The sequence below is a fragment of the Aspergillus brunneoviolaceus genome (assembly GCF_003184695.1).
Source record: "Aspergillus brunneoviolaceus CBS 621.78 unplaced genomic scaffold BO95scaffold_46, whole genome shotgun sequence".
Lineage (NCBI taxonomy): Eukaryota > Fungi > Ascomycota > Eurotiomycetes > Eurotiales > Aspergillaceae > Aspergillus > Aspergillus brunneoviolaceus.
Window position 1 is genome coordinate 5318 of NW_020290776.1, and position 22204 is coordinate 27521.

At 29.4% G+C, this 22204-nt stretch overlaps 6 protein-coding genes across 6 annotated transcripts; 4 read left to right on the forward strand and 2 right to left on the reverse strand.

Moving 5' to 3' along the window:
- Nucleotides 1-3323: 3323 nt before the first annotated feature.
- Nucleotides 3324-14362, reverse strand: BO95DRAFT_515654 (U2 snRNP complex subunit CUS1; the record flags this gene model as incomplete). Its single annotated transcript, XM_025591766.1, has 3 exons — nucleotides 14154-14362; nucleotides 12477-14094; nucleotides 3324-3334 (listed from the first exon to the last, which is right to left on the reverse strand). The coding sequence occupies exons 1-3, from the start codon at nucleotides 14208-14210 to the stop codon at nucleotides 3324-3326; spliced, it is 1686 nt and encodes a 561-aa protein (XP_025440717.1). The 5' UTR covers nucleotides 14211-14362.
- An 89-nt stretch (nucleotides 14363-14451) lies between these two features.
- Nucleotides 14452-15396, reverse strand: BO95DRAFT_416735 (mitochondrial 37S ribosomal protein mS33). The gene is made up of 4 exons (XM_025584394.1): nucleotides 15344-15396; nucleotides 15036-15244; nucleotides 14938-14987; nucleotides 14452-14875 (listed from the first exon to the last, which is right to left on the reverse strand). Exons 1-4 carry the CDS (start codon nucleotides 15380-15382, stop codon nucleotides 14847-14849), a joined length of 327 nt encoding a protein of 108 aa, XP_025440718.1. The 5' UTR covers nucleotides 15383-15396; the 3' UTR covers nucleotides 14452-14846.
- Nucleotides 15397-15530: 134 nt separating this feature from the next.
- BO95DRAFT_444294 (ribonuclease III) lies at nucleotides 15531-16930 on the forward strand. Its single transcript, XM_025586851.1, has 2 exons — nucleotides 15531-15608; nucleotides 15664-16930. The coding sequence occupies exons 1-2, from the start codon at nucleotides 15546-15548 to the stop codon at nucleotides 16651-16653; spliced, it is 1053 nt and encodes a 350-aa protein (XP_025440719.1). The 5' UTR covers nucleotides 15531-15545; the 3' UTR covers nucleotides 16654-16930.
- Nucleotides 16931-17903: 973 nt separating this feature from the next.
- Nucleotides 17904-19666, forward strand: BO95DRAFT_180370 (SWIRM domain-containing protein). Its single transcript, XM_025580874.1, has 3 exons — nucleotides 17904-18059; nucleotides 18108-18163; nucleotides 18264-19666. Exon 3 carries the CDS (start codon nucleotides 18361-18363, stop codon nucleotides 19540-19542), a length of 1182 nt encoding a protein of 393 aa, XP_025440720.1. The 5' UTR covers nucleotides 17904-18059; nucleotides 18108-18163; nucleotides 18264-18360; the 3' UTR covers nucleotides 19543-19666.
- On the forward strand, nucleotides 19667-20152 carry BO95DRAFT_180282 (uncharacterized protein). The gene has a single exon (XM_025580873.1). It carries the CDS (start codon nucleotides 19791-19793, stop codon nucleotides 20043-20045), a length of 255 nt encoding a protein of 84 aa, XP_025440721.1. The 5' UTR covers nucleotides 19667-19790; the 3' UTR covers nucleotides 20046-20152.
- A 238-nt stretch (nucleotides 20153-20390) lies between these two features.
- Nucleotides 20391-22065, forward strand: BO95DRAFT_499710 (CDC50/LEM3 family protein; the record flags this gene model as incomplete). Its single annotated transcript, XM_025590961.1, has 6 exons — nucleotides 20391-20484; nucleotides 20541-20577; nucleotides 20633-20729; nucleotides 20781-21486; nucleotides 21536-21698; nucleotides 21769-22065. 6 exons carry the CDS (start codon nucleotides 20391-20393, stop codon nucleotides 21866-21868), a joined length of 1197 nt encoding a protein of 398 aa, XP_025440722.1. The 3' UTR covers nucleotides 21869-22065.
- Nucleotides 22066-22204: the final 139 nt, after the last annotated feature.

Sequence of the window (22204 nt, forward strand, 5' to 3'; positions counted from 1 at the left end):
TTATACTATTTTATATTATTATTTTTAATTTTATTATTAGTTTTTTATATAACGAATATAATAAGTTGCTTATTTCAGTAGATAAATTTATTAAAAAATAAAATATATCATAAATAAAGCCGACTAAAAGATACCTAAATAAAGAAAATTTAATATATTTATAATCTTTCAACTAGAATATAATTTATATGTAGATTTTTAACAAAAACTAATACTTTATTATCAATATATTCTAAGATTTTTTTAAAAATTTAAAATATTAATAGCTATTTAGTATTATTTATTATTTTTAGACAAACAGTAGTTTAGAGTATATAATTTAATTACTAGAAATTATATTATAATATATTATCATTAGAAAACTTTTCTATATTTTATAATTACTAAATCTTATTATATTTCTAATAAATCTTTTTATTCTTAACAGAGTATATATTATATAAAATTATATATAATATAAAGTTAAACCAGCTGCTTAATTTATTAAAATTACTTATATTAATATACTAAGACTTTATATCTGTCTATTAAAAGACTAAAAATACTATTAAAAAAATTATAACTTATATAAATTAAAAGTTTAATACTAGATATAAATTTATATATTTTAATACAAATAATAAAGTATATTTAAATATTATATAAAAAATATAATATATCTATAGTTAAAAATATTTTATATAAATTAAAATATTAGTTCTCTAGTTTTTTTTAATATTATTAAATATATTAAATATTATATATACTGTTTAAACTATTTAATTTATATAGAATATATTTTATTATTTTTATCTTACAGCTAGAGTCTGTTTTTATAATATTAATATATTTAACTACCGATTATATGAACCGCCTATAGTCGATAAAACCGAAAACTAATAGAATAATCAAATATTTTTAATAAATATATATATGAGTATAGATAAGATTCTATATATATTAAACATTTAGTTTACCAGCTTGGATATAATCCGGAGTTCAATTAATAAATCTATAAATATAATCTTAACTTACCCGAACTTGTTTATATATATAAAAAAGAGATTAATTAATTATATTATATTTTTCATTTTTAACTATTTTTATATACTTATTTATATTTGATATTTATGTCTTTCAACATATCTAATAGCTTAATATATTTCTGTCTTTATATATAATATTAAGAATAATATGTTCTTTCGGCAAAAGCAACTGTAACGGCTGTTTTTTGTATTTAATATATTAAGGTTTCTGTGCCTTCTTATATTACTATTTATAGTATTAATATCTATAGTTTACTATAGGCGACGTACTTAGTTCTTCGGCCTCCGAGGCCCTTTATTGGATAAACAACTTCTATACTTTCACTCTTCGTTATTGACGGTTTATTCACAGATATTTAAAAATATAAAAATTTAGAAATTATTAGAAACTATTTAATATAGTAGATATACTGGTTAGACAGAATAAATAACATAGTTAAAATAAGAAGAACAAAAATAATTAAGAACAGTCTTCTTTTAAAACTAATTTTTAAAAACTCTTATTTATATAGAATTTTGTAGAATAATATTGTTGCCTTCGACATCTTAAGTCTTTCTTCTCAGCTTGAGTACTGCCCTCTCTTACTACTTTAGAAAGGCAATCTTATATATATATTAAGATAGCTAAAATAAAGAAAATAATTATTTATTTATAAATTATTATTTCTCGAGGTTTTAAAACCTAATATTAGTAGTATATTCTGCTATAATTCTTAGTCTATCTAAAAATTGCTTACTCGATTAAATTACTAAAAAAGTATCCTATATTAGTTTATTTATCTGAATAAATACTTTATTAATAAAATATTTACACCGCTACCAATATATTTTTTTCTAATCTTCTACTTATTATACTCTCACTTATTAATTCTTTGATTATTTTATTTATTAATTTTTTATATATCTTATTACTTGCTTCCAACCGCTTTTTGTATTGCCGGAGACGTTCCTTTAATATTACTACTAAATATTTTTTTTTTTTTACTAAGCCGAACTATTATAAATCACACAACTAACTGTAATTCTTAATTCTATTTTTATATAATCAATTATATATAAGTACTTCTGAACGGCACATATATTAATATATTTAAATAATATTATTTAGATTATCTATTAACTACTTTACTTTATTGAAATAGAATATAAAAATATTATAAATATTTTTATAGAAATTCTTACTATAGCGCAAATAATTATCTTCTAAATATTACTATAATCTATAAATATTTCAAAAACTTAAAGTAGCCGAGGAAGTAGCTGAAATTAGATTATTAAAAATAAATATAATTATTTTATTAAATAAATAAATAAAAGGTTTTTTAAAATAGTAATTTAGTAATTTAAACATATTATTATATCTTTTTTTTCTATATACTTACTAATTTTTATATTTTTATAAATATTTTCTGCTTTACTGACAACATTCGAAGAAGCAGAAATAAATATAATTTCTTATATTAATATTTTTTTTATTTTTATTTTACCGATAATATTAATAACAGTTTTAAAAACTTTAACTATTACTTTAGTTAAAGCATCGATATTAGTTAAAATAATATCTAAACTTTTATTAATACCGGTTTTACCGGAGTTAACTTCTAAATTATTTCTAATAATTTATTTATTTTTTTTACTGCTAAAACTTATACTAGATTTATTTATTGATTTATTAATATTAATACAGCCAGTATATATACTATATAAAATAAATAAAATCGACTTTTCTATACTACTTTTAATAGAAGTTTTAATTAATTTATTTATAAACTTATTTATTTATTATCTAGCTGCTAAGATTATATTTACTATACTAGTACTAGTCTTATATTAAATATAAAAATATAAAAATAACTTTATTCAAGTTAATAATTTATATATATATAGTTTAACTTAAATAGTTAGTCTGTATATTAATTAATTTATTTAAATTATAAATAAAGCAATAACAGATGCCTAAAAAACAAAGTTTATATAATTATTTATTTAAATAATAATAACTGTACTTAATACTTATAAATAAAAATATATAAAATATAAAAAATAAAAATAATATAAAAAAAACAGATTTTATAATAGTAATCTTTTATTTTTTTTCTACTATTTTTATTATCTTCTTTAGATAATAAGACAGTTTCTTAATATTAAAATAAATTTTAAGTATTAAATAATATATAATAATAAGCTTTAAATATTAAATATTTCTATCTTAATATACCTTTTAATTAGAAACATAAAGATTTAGTTAAATATAATAAAAAAATATATTATTAAACTGTCTAAGCTTTTTATATATATTTAAAAGTCGTCTTATATTTATAAGATATAATTACTATAAACTAAAATATAGATATTTTTTTTAAAAATAATATAAATACTTAGTAGATATAATAAATTAATAAAATATAATAAATTGGATTTATTAACTTTAGAAATATTAACTACTGGATTATAGTAATTAAAGTCTGATAAAAAATTTTAAATAATTAATTTTAAAAATAATTTAATAATTATTATTATACTGTTTAAAATATTTATTATAACAGATTTTTAATTATATATATTACTAAAATATCAGGACTAGCATAAACTTACGGTATACTTAACTAATATAATATAGTTATTTAAATATAAAAATATATTGATTCCGAGCTCTAAAAGTATATTAAAAAATTCAAATATAAAACTATACTTAAGAAATTTAATAATAAAATAAACTTATATTATATAATCTAAAGAAATAAATAAAACTTAAATATAAAAAATAAAATTTAAAATTATATCTATAATAATATTTACTTTTTCTAAAAATATAATTAATATAACTGTTAATTTAATCGATTCGATTATAGTCTAAATAATTAGAATAAAAACTAATATTATAAAGACTGAATAGACTTTTATAGACTAAATAATTATTAAAATAATTAATATAATAAATATAAAAATAAATATAATAATTATTATAATAATTAAAATAACTACTGAAATTACAGAAGAAACTATAATTATAAAAAAAATTATAAGAATTATTATAATAATTAAAAATATAAGTACTACTGTAGTTATAATTATAATTATTAAAATAACTATAATTATAATAAATTTTAAAAAAATATATTATAATAATATTAACAGTAATAATAATAATAGTTTTTATAATAAATATTCCCGGCGTAGTCAGATTAATAAAATATATAACTAATTCTATAGTATTCAAAAATATTATAATAATAATTATAATAATAAATATTATAATAATAATAATAATATTTATTACTCGGATAATAATTATAAAAATTAGAATACTTTGGATTATTATAAATATTAAGATATTTTTTATTTATAATACTCAGATCATTATATATTATTTACGTTTAATAATATACTTTATATATATATTATAAATTATAAACTATATACTTTTTATATAAATCTAAATATTCTAATAATTAATATAAATAAGTTTTTCGTGTCTTCTAAATTAAAAGAATTTTTTAAAAAGTAGAAATATATAATAGTTAAAATTTATATTAATAAAAATATAAATATTATATATTTTAATACTAAATATATTATATTAATAGTTAATAAAGTCTGGCTTGCAACTAATTTTCTAGATATTCTAATATTAAATATAATATATTTAGTTTATATTTATAGAATTAAATAAAAATTTAATAATACAAAATATATAATATTATTTATTTTTTTTTCTATAAAGATTAATAATAAATTAATATATATAAATATATATAAATATATATTTAATCTAGAACTTAAAAGTCTATCTTTTTATTAGTTATAATACTCTCTGATTATATAGATTTAAAATTAATTTTAAAAACCGGCTTGTTAAAATAGTATATTATTATAATATAATTCTTCTACTTATAATTATACTAAAACTAAATCACCGTTAAAACCGACCGGTATTTATTAAGAAGAAGATAGCTATTTTTATATATAATAAAATAATATTTTTAGTTTATCTATTTAATCTTACAGCCAATAAAGACTATATTTTTAAATTTAAATAATATATTAATATAAATTTTTTTGTTTATATAGTTAATATAAACTTTATTTTTATTATAATTTTAAACCTATTACTATAACTAATTATTATTAATTATTATATAAAGCTTAAAAATATCTTAGAATTTAATATTACAGCAGTTTATTATATAACTTTTAAGTTTTAGAACTTACTTAAAAATCTTATATTAATAATACTTCAAATATAAGACAAGTTAAAATTTAATATTAATTTTATAATAATAAAAACTTCAAAAACTAATATTATAGTTTATAATATACTAAAATAGTAAAAAGTTCTTATAAAAATAATAACCAAATTTTCTAAAATATAAATAAATAATAATATTATTAAAATTCTAATAAACCAGTAGCTTCGCATCTTCTTATATAAAAAATAAAAAAATAAAATTAGTAAAATAATAAAGATATATAAACTTAGTTTTATATATTAAAAAGCTATTAATAATATTTTCGACAAGCTGTTAAAAACTAATTATATAAATAAATTAAAAAACTTTATTTTTTTCGGTATTCTAGTCTTTATTATTATAAAAATAATTATTAATAATATAAAATAAAAATTATTAAAACTATATTTAGTAATTAATATTCGGGTACTAAATATATTAGTAATTCTAAATATATATTTAATATTAATCTAAATAGAAATTATAATAATATTTATTAGTATAGTATATTTTTTAGTATTTAATATAATTAAAATATTTTACTAATAGCCGGTTTATCCGGAAAGTTAGTAATTTATAAATATTATATTTTATTATAAATAAGAATTTCTTAAAATATATTTTATAAATTATTTTAATTTAATACCGCATGTCCAACGCTAAGTAAAAGATCTATTTTAAAAAATAAAAAAATTTCTATATATTTATATAAATAATTTTATTATATTTTTAAAAATATTTAAGAATTATCTTCAGTATCTTAAATACTTTTTTAAAAAATATTAGAAAATAAGAATTATTTTATTATCCGATAAATTTTTTTTTAGGTTTTTATTTATTAAAATTTTTAGATAAAATATAAATATTTTTAATATAATAACTACTAAAGTAAAAATAATAGTAATTTTAAAACTTAAATTTTCGAAGATTCTAATTAAGTTGAATTATTTTATTAGTTTAATAAATTAGTTAAAAAACTATATATTTTTTTATATAAAAATAATTTGTTTTTTTTAACAACGCAAGATCTTACTTATAAAAATAATTTCTAATAGTCTTAATAAAATTATATAAAAAAATTATACAGTAAAAGTCTTACTAATAAAACTAATAAATATAAAACTTTAGTTTTTTTATATAATAAAAAATTTTTTCTGCAAGAAACTAGTACTTATATATTTAAATAAAATATAGATATTCTGTATTAATATTAATATATTAAAAAAAAATAAAAATAATATTTTTTTATATTTTTTTAGATAATAAATTAAGTTTAAAATATAATATAAAATAGACTCTAACTATCGTTCTATTTATAGACTTTATTTAATTAATTTTTCTTCTAAATTAAAAGCTTAATAATATAAAATATAACTACTAGCCTATAAAACTTAAAATATTAGATTTATTTTAAATAATCTATAAGTATAGATATTTTATTTAGATTATTTAAAAAATAATAGTATATACCGATTATTAAGTAATTAAACTATTCTTAGAGTAAGTCTTTCTAATATTAATATTAATAACTTAACTAAATCTAAGATTTATTTATATAGTATAATATTTTTAATCTTTTTATTTACTTGTAATTTATAAATCTAAAAGATTATATATTATTTTTAATATATTTTTAAAACTACTGTTTCTTACTATTAGAATTATAAATAATAATAATTTTTATTTAGATATACTTTAGAATAAATCTGTAATATTATTAGTTTATTTTATAAAAGATTTTAAAAATTAAATATATAAAAACTATCCGGAGAATCTTAAATAGTTAAAAATTATAAATTAGATTAAAAAGAATAATAAAGCCCAAGTAAGAATTATCTTATTTTTTTATATAAAAAATAGTTTATTTTTTAATATCTAATACTTTTTATATATACTAGGATTTATATTTAAAAAAAACTTTTAAGAATATACATAATACCCTTAAATATCTAGAAAAAAATTAAATTATTAAAAATCTAAAAAAACTAATATTTCTATAATATAGATATTAAATAAAATAGTATATTATATACTGTTATAAATATTAAAAAAAGAAAGTTTTCTAATACTAACTATATAAATAATTATAATCTATTCTTTTATTATTAATATTTTTTTATATTTTAACTATTAATATTATAATTATACTTCCCGATACTAAAAATAAATAAGATTATAATATTATTTTAATAGTTATTTATAAATATATAAAATATATTATGATTATACTAGACTGATATAACTAAAATATAATATAATAAATAAATCTATTTCTTAAAAGACTTATTTTTAAAAACTAAAAGATTTTTAAAATTCTTATCAGCAATTAAAATTTAGAATTTTTATTTAATTTATAAATAGCTTTATTTAAGCTACTTAATATTAAGTAATAGTTTATTATTATCAGCTACGCTTAAATCAATAAATAAAATAAAAAAACTAACTAAATAGTCGAAATCTTTTTATATTATATAATTATCTTTTTAATAAATACAGCTAATTAGTTTAAGATATTTTTATAACTGTAAGTAATACTTAATTTCTATAAAAATATATTTATTCAGTTTTTACTATATATATTAATATATAATATAGAATTATTAATAATATTAAATCTTAGTATAATAATACAGTCGACTAATTAACTATAAAATTTTTTGGTATATATAATAGTAATTAAAATATTTTAAATAATATAAATAAATATAAAGTATTGATATAACATCTAGTATAAGAATATAATATTTAAAAAAAAAACTTAGTAAAGCTTTATTTTTACTAAAATTATAAGACTTTAATAGTATTAAAAAAAAACTTAATAATATATTTACAGAATCTTTTAAGATTCTAAAAAAAAAGTTAGTATTAATATATTTTATTAAGCTGTTTTTAGATTTGCAGATTTATTTAATTATTAATATTATTTATTTAAAACTATATAAAAAGTCGAAAAATATTTTAAGAAAGAAATTTTTTAACTACTAATAATTAAAATCTAATTTAATTATTAGAAACTTGTATAAAATTAAGATCTTATTTAATTAATATTTTTAAAATAATAATTTTAAATATTTAATAAAGTAGCTCAAATATATAAATAAATATAATATCTAATAAAAAAAATAAAACCTGTAGAATATAAAAATATTAGTTAAATAATATAACTAATAGTATTTTTAACTAATTAGTAGTTTAAATCTGAAAAGACTAATATATATAACTTATATTCTAAAATATAGTTAAGATTATTTAAAATAATAATAATTATTTATTTTATTTTTACTAATTTATTTATTTTGTTTTATTAATATAATATATAATATTCAACTATTTTTTTTCTCTTAATATACTTTTTTTTTTATATTAATTTTTTATATTATCTTCTTATTTCTAATTTATTAACCAAAAATCTTTTTCTTTTTTTTTACCGAATTCTTTATATCAGACTAATACCTCAGAAAATTTAAGAAAAAAGTTTATTATAAATATAAATAAGTTTTTTAAGCAGAGCAGAAAATTTAAAAAAAAAAAATAAAAAAAAACTAAATAAGTATTTTTTTAAAATATTTAAATAATTTCTATAAAACGGGACTTTAATATCTAATTTAAAAAAAATATTAATTCTTACTTTTTCTAATTCTTTTTTATAATAAAATATGTCTATTTTAATAAAAAGAAACTTATTTTAAATTCTAATCGACGTTAAGAATATTAAAATATTAAAAAAACTAATATTATCTTAGATATAGAAATAATCTAATTTAATAATTTTTTTTTATAATCTTTCTAAGCTTTATTTAAAAATAATATTTTATTTTTAATTAGACTTCGGCTCTATCTTTAATTACTTATTATAAAATAGTTTAGATTCTAAAGCTAGTTATATTTTTAAATATAAAAAACTAAAATTAAGAAAATATATTTTCAACTTTTATTTTAACTCTGATTTTAATTTTTTAATTTTAAAGAAGCACATCGGTTTTTTAATTTTAAAATATACTAAAACTATAAGTTTTAAAAAATATATTTATTTTTTTAGCTTTAACTTCGACAACTATCTAATAATCTTAAAAACCAAGATAATTAAAAGAAAAAATAAAAAAAATATATTAGACTATTAAAATACTAATTTTATTCCGGATATTTCTCCTAATTATCTAAACTATAAGATTAATAAAAAAAATTAATTATTTAATTTATTAATTATATAATATCGGCCGATTTACTTTTCTAATATTTTATATCTTTTTTTTATTTCTAATCTATAACAAACTAAAACTCTTAAAGTTTATAATTAGTTAGATATAAAATAAATAATATATTTATAAATATAGTATAATTTATAATAATTTAATTATTTATATTTTCTATTAGTTATAAATTAAGTTAAATTTTTATTAAATTATTAACTAGTATAGTAAGAATATTCCGAAGAATAATCTTAAATCTTATAATACTTTATTAGAATTTAAAATAAAATATAATATTAAGAAAAAAATCCTAGAACTAATTCTGCTTTAGATTACTAAAACTAAATAAACTATTAAAAACTTTAATAATATAGTAAGTTTCTAATAATAGTAAATTATTAATTAAAAAGTTAATACTCTCTATATAATACTAAATCTATCTAATAATATACTAAAGAAGTTAAAAAATAAAATATTAATTTAAAATTATAGTAAATAGCAGATCGGCTATAAAAAGCTATTTAATAAAATCTTTTTATATAACTAAGTAAATAAAGTCTAAAATTAGATTAAAATAAAGAATTATATTATTCCTGCTGATAAAATCTTTTTTTAATATATTAAAAATATAAAAAAGTTCTGTAATATTCTTTATAAAAAAGTTTATATAAATAAAAAGATAAAAAATAGAACTTAAAAAAATATAATAATTCTAATTTTAATAAGAAATTTATACGCCTGTTATTTAATAAAAAAAATAATATTTTTATAATATTAATATTTTTTATAAATAATAAAATTAATATTTCGAAGTTATATAACTGGATTATTAACTAATATTTAATATAAAAGAAGCCTATAGTTAAAATAATAAAAAAAAATTTTATTAATATTTTTAATCTTATAATACTATCAGATATAAAAAATACTCCGGCTTTTAAAAAATTATTTAAAAATAAATATTACTTTCTATACTCGATTGCTAATAAAATCTAAAAATTCTATATAACTATACTAGAGGCTTATTTTCTTAGTATAAAAAAAATATTAATCTTATATTCTTAATATATAGATAGAATATTCTTTTTAATATCAAAAAATAGTTCTTTATATAAAAGACTGTTAATTTCTATAAAAAGCTACTGAAAAAATAGCTTTTAGATAAATCTATTCTATAAAGACTATCAAATATTCAGTAATTTCTAATTATATCGGCTTGTAAATATATATTAATTTAATTTTTAGTATTTAGTAAATAGACTCTTTTTTTTTATTTTTTATTTTTATTTTTTTCGTAACATCGAATTTTATTTTTATTTTTTAGTTTTCTACTTAGTATATGTATTTTACTTGCGAAGTAGAGGAAATATTACCTTCGATATTTTAAATCTTTTTTCTCGGCTTGGATACTGCTCTTTCTTACTGCTTTAGAAAAATAATCTTATATACATATCGAGATAGCTAAAATAAAGAAAACAACTATCTATCTATGAATTATTGTTTCTTAAGGCCTCGAAGCCCAACAAATATATTATATAGAAAAATAAACAGATAATATAATAATACAAATATTCGGATTAAAAGTCGGGTAAATTGATATTTATCTAGAAGCAGACTATCTTAATAGTTAGTCTAGGATGCTGTAGCAGAAGGTATTGTATAATATTTATTTAATATTATTTTTTATATATAACAACGGCAGCGGCTATTCTAATAGGATCAATATTATAATAATAATTCATAAGAAAAATTAAATTTTATTAATCAATTTAATTTTTTTATAATCTATTTTATCAAGCTAAGTAATATAAAACTTCTTTTAATTTTTATTACAAAATTTTAATATATCTGTTTATAAAAAGATTATTTCTTTATTATAAACTCTGGCTATTTTTAAGTCTGAGTTAATAATAATTCTTATTAATAATCAAATAGTTATATAAGTTTATACTAATCGCGGTATTAATTAGAATAAATAATTATTAAATAAAAAATCTACTAGCTTAAATATATATAAAAAATTAATTAATAGACACTTTTTAATAATTTTCAAACTATAACAATATACTAGATAATAAACTAATAAATTAATATAAAAAAGAATCTGCTTAAACTATAGATTAATTAATATCCTTTATATTAAAAATTAATATATATTAATATTTTCGGAATCTAGCCAACTGGTAATAAAAAACTAATTGAATCAATAATTTATATTGGATAAGGTTTTTAGTACTAATTTAGATATTAACTAATAAAATTATTTAAAATATTTATTTAGAAACAATCAAAACTGCTAAATCAATCGTATATTTATATAAATAAGAAAATATATTTTTATTAAAATTTCAGATATAACTTCCTCTGCTAGAATATTTTCTAAATTAAACAAAACCTTATTAACTTTTAGTATTTATTAAAAAAATAATAAAATAAGTAATCTGCTTTATAGTATATGAAAATACTATTTTTAATTTAATTTTATATATTACATCTATTTATTATCTAATAAATTATTTTCTAAAATATAAGTAGTAAAATTATAAAAGCTAAAATAATAAAATAATATAATAAATAAATAATATTTATAAGATCTAAATAATAATATATTATTTTAGAATATTATTCTTAATTCTTTTAATTTTTTTTATCTATAAGACAGTTGCTATCTTTGTAAAAACTGCGGCCGGCTCGCTTAATTATTATATGGTTAATATCTGAGGCCTGCTATATAGATTTCTCCTCGCGATAACCGCGAAGATTGCAAGGGCTGGGTTGGGCCCTTACACAGCCGAGGCTCAGCAAAAAAGTATAGTATCTCACATCTATGGTCTAGGAAAAGGTTTAATTGATTCCCCTAACAGTAAAAACACAGAGAGTTCAGGACAGCTTAACATCTAATTCCAGCAACTGATAAGAGCACCCGGTCGAGAACAGCAGAACTCGCAATGGTGGAACAATGATGGAGTCGGCTTCAGTCACCTTGCTCTTATGACCTGACTAAGTACTAGAATGTACCTTCTATCTCTTACGTTTCTCATCCTCTTTTCTCAGCCTTTTACGACTCTCATGAGCAATCATGTCACTCAAGTCCTCCTGAAAATTCCAACCTGGGTCCATGTCGCGATGCTTCTGTGACTCGTAGAGTTTCTTGATATCAGCCTGCCCCATTCCGTCTCCCGTCTGCAAAGCATCTGGGTCAAAAGAAACATCGACATCACCCGGCTTTTTCCGCTTTCTGGTGCTGTCATCAGATCCCAGAACCGGTAGGCTGTCCGAAGTCTTGTGAAGATCATAGACTCTATCTGCCCCAAAAAATCCCTGGACATGAGCCTGCCTCTCTGGGATAATCTGGAAGGCGCTTCTCTGGGCTGCGGATTCCTCTGTTTGAGTTCCTCGATAATGCTTCCGCACGTCGAACTCACCAGCAATGCTTTCAGGGCCGCCTGTCTCCGTTGGAACAGCGGATGTCAACCCACTGGGCGTCTCCAAACCACTAGGAGTTTGCATTCCCGTGTCCACATCCTCATCACCATCCGCAACACTGCTAGCTGCGTCTTCTTCATCGTCATCGCTCTCATCGTCACTTAACTCCGGTGCCTGCAATTCGCCCCAAAGATCCTTCTCCACAGGCTCACCCTGCTGGACAGCCTGCTGAGGCTGTAAAACACCGAAGATGTCACCACCGTAGAGGGGCCTATTATGCTCATCGACCGGAGGCTTTCCATACCCACCCGGGTGATATCCCCACATCGCGCCTGGAGGCGGGGGAGCGTTCAGACCTGGTATTTTGAGAGCAGGATAGGACGGAGGCGGACCATACCGTTGTTGATTGATCAACCATGGAGGTGGGGCACCCGGGGGCATATTCAAAGCCTCTTTTAACTCAGCACTAAGCTCTCCAGGCCGAAGATGTCTTAGATTAGTCTCATATTCCTTGCCCTCGTAGTAAACCTCCCCGTAACGTGTGAGTTCTGGCTTTGTTTGAAACCGAAAAAATGCTTCATAGAGCTTCTGGTAATCGATATCCAACCTTCCCATCTTCGGCTGAACCCTCTCTCTTTGCTTTTGTTTTAAAGTCGCCTGCTCTTGCTTCTCCAAAGCAGCATCACGCATCTCAGATATCCCCGTTTCCTGAATGAACTTCGGCAATGCAAACGGAGCCTTTTCGACTCCTCGTTTCGAGGATAAATATTCTCGCTTCAATGACCAGTGCGCTGGTACAGGCACAACGTTTCGATGCGATTTGAGGTGAACAAGCAGCCTTGGATCGGGCGCTGATGTGTCTGTCCATTCGACGATCTCTGGCTTTCGAACCATTGCCTTCAATTCGGCGACAGAAAGTTTGTTCAACTCCTTCCGTTTTCGTCTTGACAAAATAGGCTCTTTCGCCTCTTCGTCCGGGATTTCATTATCGTCATCGAAATAAATAATAGGTCTGGGAAGCTCCTTTGTTTCCGGTCTTCCATCCTCGGAGTCTTCAAATTTGCCAATGACATCCTTATATAAATGCCATAGTGAATCATCTCCCTCCGAAGCTATGATACTTGGGAAGTTTTGCGAAATAACTTCGGGTCCAGGGAGCGAAGGGTCGTCATGGCCCGCGGATTGCCCATTAGGCGTGCCGCGGATAATGTCGGTCAAATTAGCCTGTACAAAGCGCGAATCAATTGACAAGGTCGTTGCTAGGCTTTGAATCGAAAACGTACCTGAGACTTCAGAGCTTTCTTCTTTGCTCTTCTCAGCTGATTTTTACTGGCTTTCATAGCTGGCTGTCAGTATGATTAGAACACTCGGTTGTTCTTCTCTTGGCTTCGCAGTGACTGCTAAGGGATACAACCGATAAGCTAGAAAATTTGTGTGAATTGCGTAGTATTGGTAGGTAGGTCAACAGGCTAGGTTCTCGTGCCTAGGAGCAGGGCGGCGAGGAAGTTGCGTGGTCCGTAGGTGTTCCAGCCACTAACGCAATTCGAATCACGTGGCATTCTCACTCTCGGATAAGAGGTAGTCTAGCTAGGGATTCTAATTGTACGCTTAATGCATATGTTCTTGGGGACTACAAGACACTGGTTCCCTTGCAAAGACCAGATATGATCTGGGATCTCAAGCCGCAATTTTCTGCGCTGCGCCAAAACTTCAAATGTATGGAGTTTGTGATTGAAAGCGTGATTGACTGTGATTGACCCATTGAACATCTATTGTCGACTACATAGACCCCCAGAGGCCCGATGTTTGTGATTTGGGTCTTTTCAGTGTTTTGTCCAGTAATCAAGCACACATGCAATCATTTACAATAAACCGGGCTCGGAACGATGCCATGCCTATTCCACGGCAGGAAGTAAACAGGATGTCTCAATTCCAATAATCTAGACGTGCAGTCTGCGATATGTGCTAGTGGTAGACTATTTCTTCTTCTTGGCGGACCGCGATTCTGTGGTTTTGAATGAGATCGTGTCTCTGGCATGTTGCAGCCATCAAGTTGGTAAGACTTACCTGCGGCGGTTCTCTTTTTCTTTGGTCTACCTTTCCCTCGTAACTTGGCACTGTTGAAACCGGTAAGAATGGTTCCAGAGGATTGTCAGGGAACATACATCTGGATGGCTTCTTCCCGATCATCTTCCCCTTCATCAAACATTGTCAAGCCCAGGGGCTTGTATGTGGCTTGCAAATCTCGGAAAGAGACAGTTTTCTTGGGATACCATGCCGAAAGACTCGGACCGCGCAGTCTTTGACGTAGGACCTTGTTTCCCAGGCGTAGCCTCTCCGGATTGAAGTTTAGTGAGAAAATCCGGCACTGGACCTGCCGAGAGGTGAGTTGAAGTCCACAACAAGTATGATGAGGGGTAGGAAAGAAGCAAATATCTTTGGCACAATTCATATCTTCCCTGAATCATCGTACCTTTGCCAGCTCTAATACTCGGCTGTATTGGGTGGCCATCTCTGGGCAATCGGGCAATAGCCACTGAGATGGAGTTACAAACTGCGCCTAAGACTGTACCCCGTATCTACTTTTGAAGCCACGCCACGTGACCGGGGTATTTTTCCAAACCCGAAATGATCTATGCAGTCACAATCTTTGGCTTGTACACAAATTCCCCAACATGCCTTCGAAAAGGAAGTCTGTCTTTTCCCCAGCATCAACTGATAGTGATAAAAAGATAAAGGTGACCCGCAGCTCTAAGTACCGGACTTGTATGTTTTGAATCCTGACAATAGCAGCGCAATGCACCAGAGCGCGCCCAACATCCACCCATCTTGCGTGGGCAGCATGATAAAGCATTTTCTGACCTGAAGGCTGTGGTTCGCGACGCTATCGACAACCGCAGCCTTTCAATGATCACGAACCGTCAGGCAGCTTCAAATATCATGAGGCTTCTGACAGAGCTCGATGCTGCCCTATGTCACGAAGAAGTCCATGTTCCTTCATCCAACAGTTCACAGGATCAGAATTCCCAGATCATAGCAAACAAGCATAATTCCCAGCTCCCGGATCTGCCTCAGATCTCGGATAGCGCCCTTCGAAACGCGGTTTTCACGCATCCAGGCATGAAGAATGACATCGGCGCCACATACGATCGCCTTGAAGTCCTTGGCGATGCGTACATCGAAGTCATATCCACGAGACTTATTTGGGACAAGTTTCAGGATATATCATCTGGTCGAATATCGCAGATCCGTGAGACACTCGTAAGAAATGATACATTAGCCGAGTTTGCAACAAGATATGGATTTGACACCAAAGCCTCTGTGCCGTCGCACTACGCGGATCAACCAAGAAGGTGGACAAAAACAAAGGCGGACATTTTCGAAGCATATGTCGCGGGCCTTGTATTATCTAGTCCAAGCGACGGCTATGGTATAGCTGAAGAATGGTTGACAAAGCTGTGGTTGCCGATGCTTGAGCGACTTGGCGACCAAAGGTCTACTTTGCATGCCAAGGAAGCGCTTGCTAAGAAGATCATGGGAAAGGGCGTCAAGCTTCGTTACGCTGATGAACGCGCTCCCTCGCCGCAAGGGAAGGGAACACAGCTCTTCTATGTTGGGGTATATCTTACCGGATGGGGCTGGCACAACAAGCATCTCGGTTCCGGCCAGGGTACTAACAAGGCTATCGCAGGGGACGAGGCAGCCCGACAGGCATTACTTAATGTCCAACTAATTGACGAGATTGTGAAAATGAAGAAAGCAGAGACATTACCCAAATTTTGAAGGTTCTCTTCCAGCTTGTTGGCCGCAGTTGTTGTTGAAACTGGCAACTTTACTGTATCAATTACCAACTAAGATTGCAGAGCACCGAGCACCTAAAACTTCTTGAACTACCTAACATGCACAGGCTGCGATGATGCTCGGTGATTACGAAGTCAGCCGCCAGCGAATGCCTATACGAATATTATGAGCGATAATCTCACTTGTCAACTATCTAGCATTATACCTCTTGGATCAAGTATATGTAATCATTACGTGTATCTAGTTAAACGGTATCCAGAACATATACATATAGTTATATCATGAATGTATAATCTAGACCTTAGCTCGTCTTTAATCCTGGTCCCGGGGCAAATCATGCTCCGCAATTGCCTGTGAGACAATATACATAGATTCCCGAGCTGGGAGGGCATCCTTTAGTATGCTTTTGGTCATACGAATAGATAACTATATACTTGTACATTCCAATTACGATAAATCTATTCACGTGGTTTCTGTATCACCGAAATAACTCGTGATTGGAAGCCTTCGTCTGATATACTGAGTACATGCTCATAGTACATGGTACGAGTACTATGAGTAGCAGAGGAATAACTTCTAATGATCATTTGTGGGTTGGTACACCCAAAACTACTAACCTACTCCATGCTCTGTACATATTTTGAAACCCGAGTAGTAAACCTGCAGCCCGGCGATTACGCCAATCAGCTCAGATGATGCATGCTTTGTCGGGTACCACACACACCGCCAAGTGGATTCATTGCCCCTCACTGGAAGTGGCCAAATCAGAAAAAGCATTGAATTGAAGTGAAAGCTTCAGGCGCACACACATTTTCTATTACAAGGTACAGTACAGAGTACAGTACATATGACCAGCAATGATGACCCCGCTTTTCCAAGGTGGTTGTCGTCATGTGGCAGATCATCGACCGACCCGCCCCATCATATGGTATGCCCCATAGCATCATCGTTTCTGCTGCTAACGTGCGAGTGTAGTGATACATAACATATCAGTGATAAGTGATTTCTGGCCCTGACTTTTGCAGGTCATCAGGTTCACAGCCTCCACACAGTCAGCTTCCTGATTATCATAGACCAAGGTACTGGCTCACTGGCTCTACATAAAATATTTGCCTCTCAATGCCGCCACGCGCCAACCCCGCAATCCCATGAGCGCTGCTGAATCTGCTTCTATTAGTCCCTCAGCCCCCAGCCATCGGCGCGTTGACTCATACTTACCTTAGCCTGTTTTTGGAAAAGAGGTTCATAGGAAGTAAGAAAGATCAAACTCTGCTGGTTTAAAGATCTCGTGAGCTCTTTTTGCGAACCCTTCCCCCCCCATAGCGCAAGGCACCAGCAGGAAATATTTGTCCTCGCCTTATACCTAGTATCCATTCATCTCGGCCATTGTGAGCCTTATCGCCGAGACCCAAATTATACCTGCTTATTGCCACCAGACAAAGAGGGCGCCCTGACAAATCAACAGCACGTGTGTTTTGCCAGCATTGATCAGGTCTCAATTCCATTGACTTCCATTAACACCCTATCAATACCCATAGCACCTTTCCACCTTGTACTCGAAGATTACATTTACCCAGGGCTGACCTTAAAAGCAGTGATCTCTGCTTTCAACAACATTTTCTATAAACCCTAAACTTTGACTCACCCTTGCCCGTGCCTGTGACCGGGGCTTGGGAATCTTTCTCCGTGATGACCTCACTCAGTACTGCCTCGTCGCTAAAACCAAGCGATAAGGCCAAAATGAGTCGTCTCCCATCCGTTTCCAGTCTGATGTCGCCTCCAGAGTCGAAACCTCTGGAGGTCTTCAATCCGACTACGATGTCCAGTTTCACACTGTCGCAGGATCCAGCATATAGTCATAGTATGGAACTTCCTCCTATCCCAGGCAACCGGAAGCGTACTCAATCAGAAATGGACTTGCCATCCCCTCCTGTTACGCCCTATGCTGGAACTAAAAAGAGGAAATCATATGTCTCCGAACAAATTGACAAAGATGCTGTTGGCACTTCCAGAGATCCTCTTCTATTCCCCCGACATGAATCTATAAATGACATTGCCACTGACGAACCTTTGTTTGGGCCCATGCTTCCCAACACCGCGGAAGCGTTGGTCAACCAACATATCAATTCTCACATGGCGATGTTCGAGAACAAACTAAATAAGCCGACGCGCGACGAGTATCTTCTAGCTCTTTCATGCGTACCGATCGTATCTTCGCAATTTAATCGCAATCCAGCAGCATGGGCCAAAGAGGAGCGAGAGACATTAGAGCGTCAGTTGTCACTGATGAACCGATGTCGCCCACGGTCAATCGAGTCCAAGTTGAAGACACTGGCACCAGCACCAGCGAAAAGGGCGCTGGCTGCACAGCCTCGTGTTCAACGGGCCTCTAGAGTAAAGCGAACACCGAAGTCTACACCAAAGCAGAAAATCCTTGAGAGTTTTGACCTCCCGCCATCAAGCGCGAGGCAAGCTCGCACTATAGGAACTAATCGAGACGATATCGACTATAGCTCCATCCAAGATTTTTCTCCTTCGATAGAGACTCTTGGTGGCAATGCAAAGGCGCTGAAAGCAGACTGGAAAGGGCAGGTGTTAGACCTCAGTCTCGACCCTGACAGGGATCTACTCAGTTCAGCAGAGCTTAGCCTGGCAGCAACCTTGAGGCTCTCATGCGCAACGTATTTGTGCAGCAAGCGGCGAATCTTCGAAGCTAGAGTCAAGGCCTTAAATGTTGGTAAGGAGTTTCGAAAGACAGACGCCCAACAGGCCTGCAAGATCGACGTGAACAAGGCAAGCAAACTGTGGACTGCTTACGAACGCGTGGGCTGGTTCAACCCAGAACATTTTCAACAGTATCGACAACAGTAGGGCTTGGAATCTCAAGTTATCTCTTACATCGAAGACGTCTTACTACCGCCTTTCCTCCTGGGTAGTAAGCAATCCGGTATTCGAAGTTTGGCAGTGCATCATGTTATATCACAGTTGTTCACGCGCTTGTTAACCTCATCACTCACTAACCATGATTGTGGTATATTGCTTAAATTTGCACCTAGACATAGCAGCCTTCCTGTGATCGCATAGAACTTCTTGCCGCCCAGCGATCATTGCGGTGTTCTATGCATTTTATTAACCATTGGTGTTTTATAATTAATACCCCGATTGCTTCAGGCTTCTCCCCATTCCATTTCTGCAATAGTATGTTCATGTCGGCTTGGGTCATGTTGCTACAATCAAGTCTCTGTGCCGCGATTTACTCAAGCCTCCGGCGCGGGGTTGGTCATGTTCATTTAGGGCACATACCTGCCTTTGCTTTCAACCCAGAATCAAGAATCTGTATTATCTTGCCAGTAAATTGTCTGCATCGTGCCTAGGTTCAATTTGTCTACAAACCACGACCCATATCTAGTATAAAAACCATAGACCATTGTGTAATTCTGACAGATCAAGCAAAATGTATTATTTGAAGCAAACTAGTTTCAGGACCAGTCAAGCCATGCACAGATGCTGCGGCAGTACGGCAGTTACCCGACTATGGGAACTGGGAAGCTTTACCTGCCAACTACGCAGTTTCCGATTCCCGGATCCTCAATTCCACGCCACCCGGCCCGCCTATGGACATCGTGCAACGCCTGCCTCAACGGATACTTGAATAGGAACCCATCCATTAGCAATCCGCGTCTTAGGCCCGGCGTCGTATGGGCTCGATCTCATTAGAAATGTCTCACACAGAAGCCACTCGTACGGAGTACAACAATGAAGAGCATGGGGGGTCTGGCGATGACAAGAAGTCCAAGACTAGAAGACCAGCAAGTGAGGACAGCACCACCCTTGGGATAGCCTGATTTCAGTCTGATAAAGATGAACAGATACCGCTTTCCGGCAGCAGCGTTTAAAAGCCTGGCAGTGAGGAATAAAACCCGATGGAAACTCAATCAGCTAAGAAAGCTGACACATGCAGGCCAATCCTGACCCCTAAGAGCGTGTTGCCTCTCTTTTTTGTCATTGGCGTCATTTTTGCCCCGATCGGTGGTCTTCTACTATATGCCAGCTCGCAGGTATGTGGTTTCTTTAACAACTATTACGTCTAGGAGGCTAAAGTCCCCCAGGTCCAGGAGATAGTCATAGACTACTCAGAATGCGCCAGCAAGGCATCCTCCCGACCAACCTCAATTTCAGATAGGGTGAAAACCTCGTTCAAATCGAGCAATGAACAATCAACACCGACTTGGCAGAGCCTGAACAAGAATGGAACAACCGTCTGTCGCTTGATTTTCGAAATTCCTGATAAATTAGAACCGCCCGTATTCATGTACTATCGCCTGACCAACTTCTACCAGAATCATCGCAGATATGTCAAATCACTCGATATTGATCAGCTGAAAGGAAAGGCCGTCGACAACGAAACTATTAGTGGAGGATCTTGCGATCCGCTCAAGCTTGACCATTCTGGGAAAGCGTATTATCCATGTGGTCTTATTGCAAATTCGCTATTCAATGACACAATTAGCAGTCCCGAGCTCCTGAACGGCGACGATGCTCAGACATATTACATGACGAATAAAGGTATAGCGTGGGACAGCGACAAGCAGCTGATCAAGAAGACCCAGTACAATAAATGGCAGGTGGTCCCTCCGCCTAATTGGCATGATCGCTATCCTAATGGATACGTTGACGGAATCCCCAATCTTCACGAGGATGAAGAGTTCATGGTATGGATGAGAACCGCAGCATTGCCGGCTTTTAGCAAATTGTCGCGGCGAAACGACACCACAACCATGGCTGCGGGAAGTTACCAGCTCGACATTGAGGACCGTACGTTTGAGTATCCCAGCAATTACCAAGGTTGCTAATGGCAAAGTAGGCTTTCCCGTCACTGAGTACGGTGGTACGAAGTCGATACTAATTTCCACTCGAACTGTTATCGGTGGCCAAAATCCCTTTATGGGGATCGCGTATGTAGTCGTCGGTGGTGTCTGCATTGTTCTCGGCGCGCTCTTCACCATTGCTCACCTAGTACGACCCAGGTACGCACTAAAGCCTCAATTGGCCATTCCGCAGCTCGAAAACCACACTGCTAATCCGCGCTTAATTCAGAAAACTCGGTGACCACACCTATTTGACCTGGAACAACGACCATGGCAGTCCTGCTACCTCAACTGGAAGAGATGGCAGATTTGGATCCCATGCTCCATAGGGATTTTCTGGTGTTCGTTTCGTCGCCTCTTTCATAGGAATGTAATGTCTCTTTTCCTTTTTTCTTTACACACTGTCTTTTCTTTACATGGTAATCGCGTCAGTAAATCGGATTCTGATGTTTTTGATGCCTTTGTTCACGGAGTTGCTTGGCTCATGTCCTCATATTTGTCTACACCAAATTGATTGAAGCTACCAAATCAGTTGCTGTTCTTATCAGACGCATCCCTGGGAAGGCTGCTTCTGTTCTCCCCATCCGGGCATCTACCCCTAGCTACGGCATTCTCGAGCACCTAGGATTCCTGTGACCAAGTTGTTATACTTGGCTAACGACACA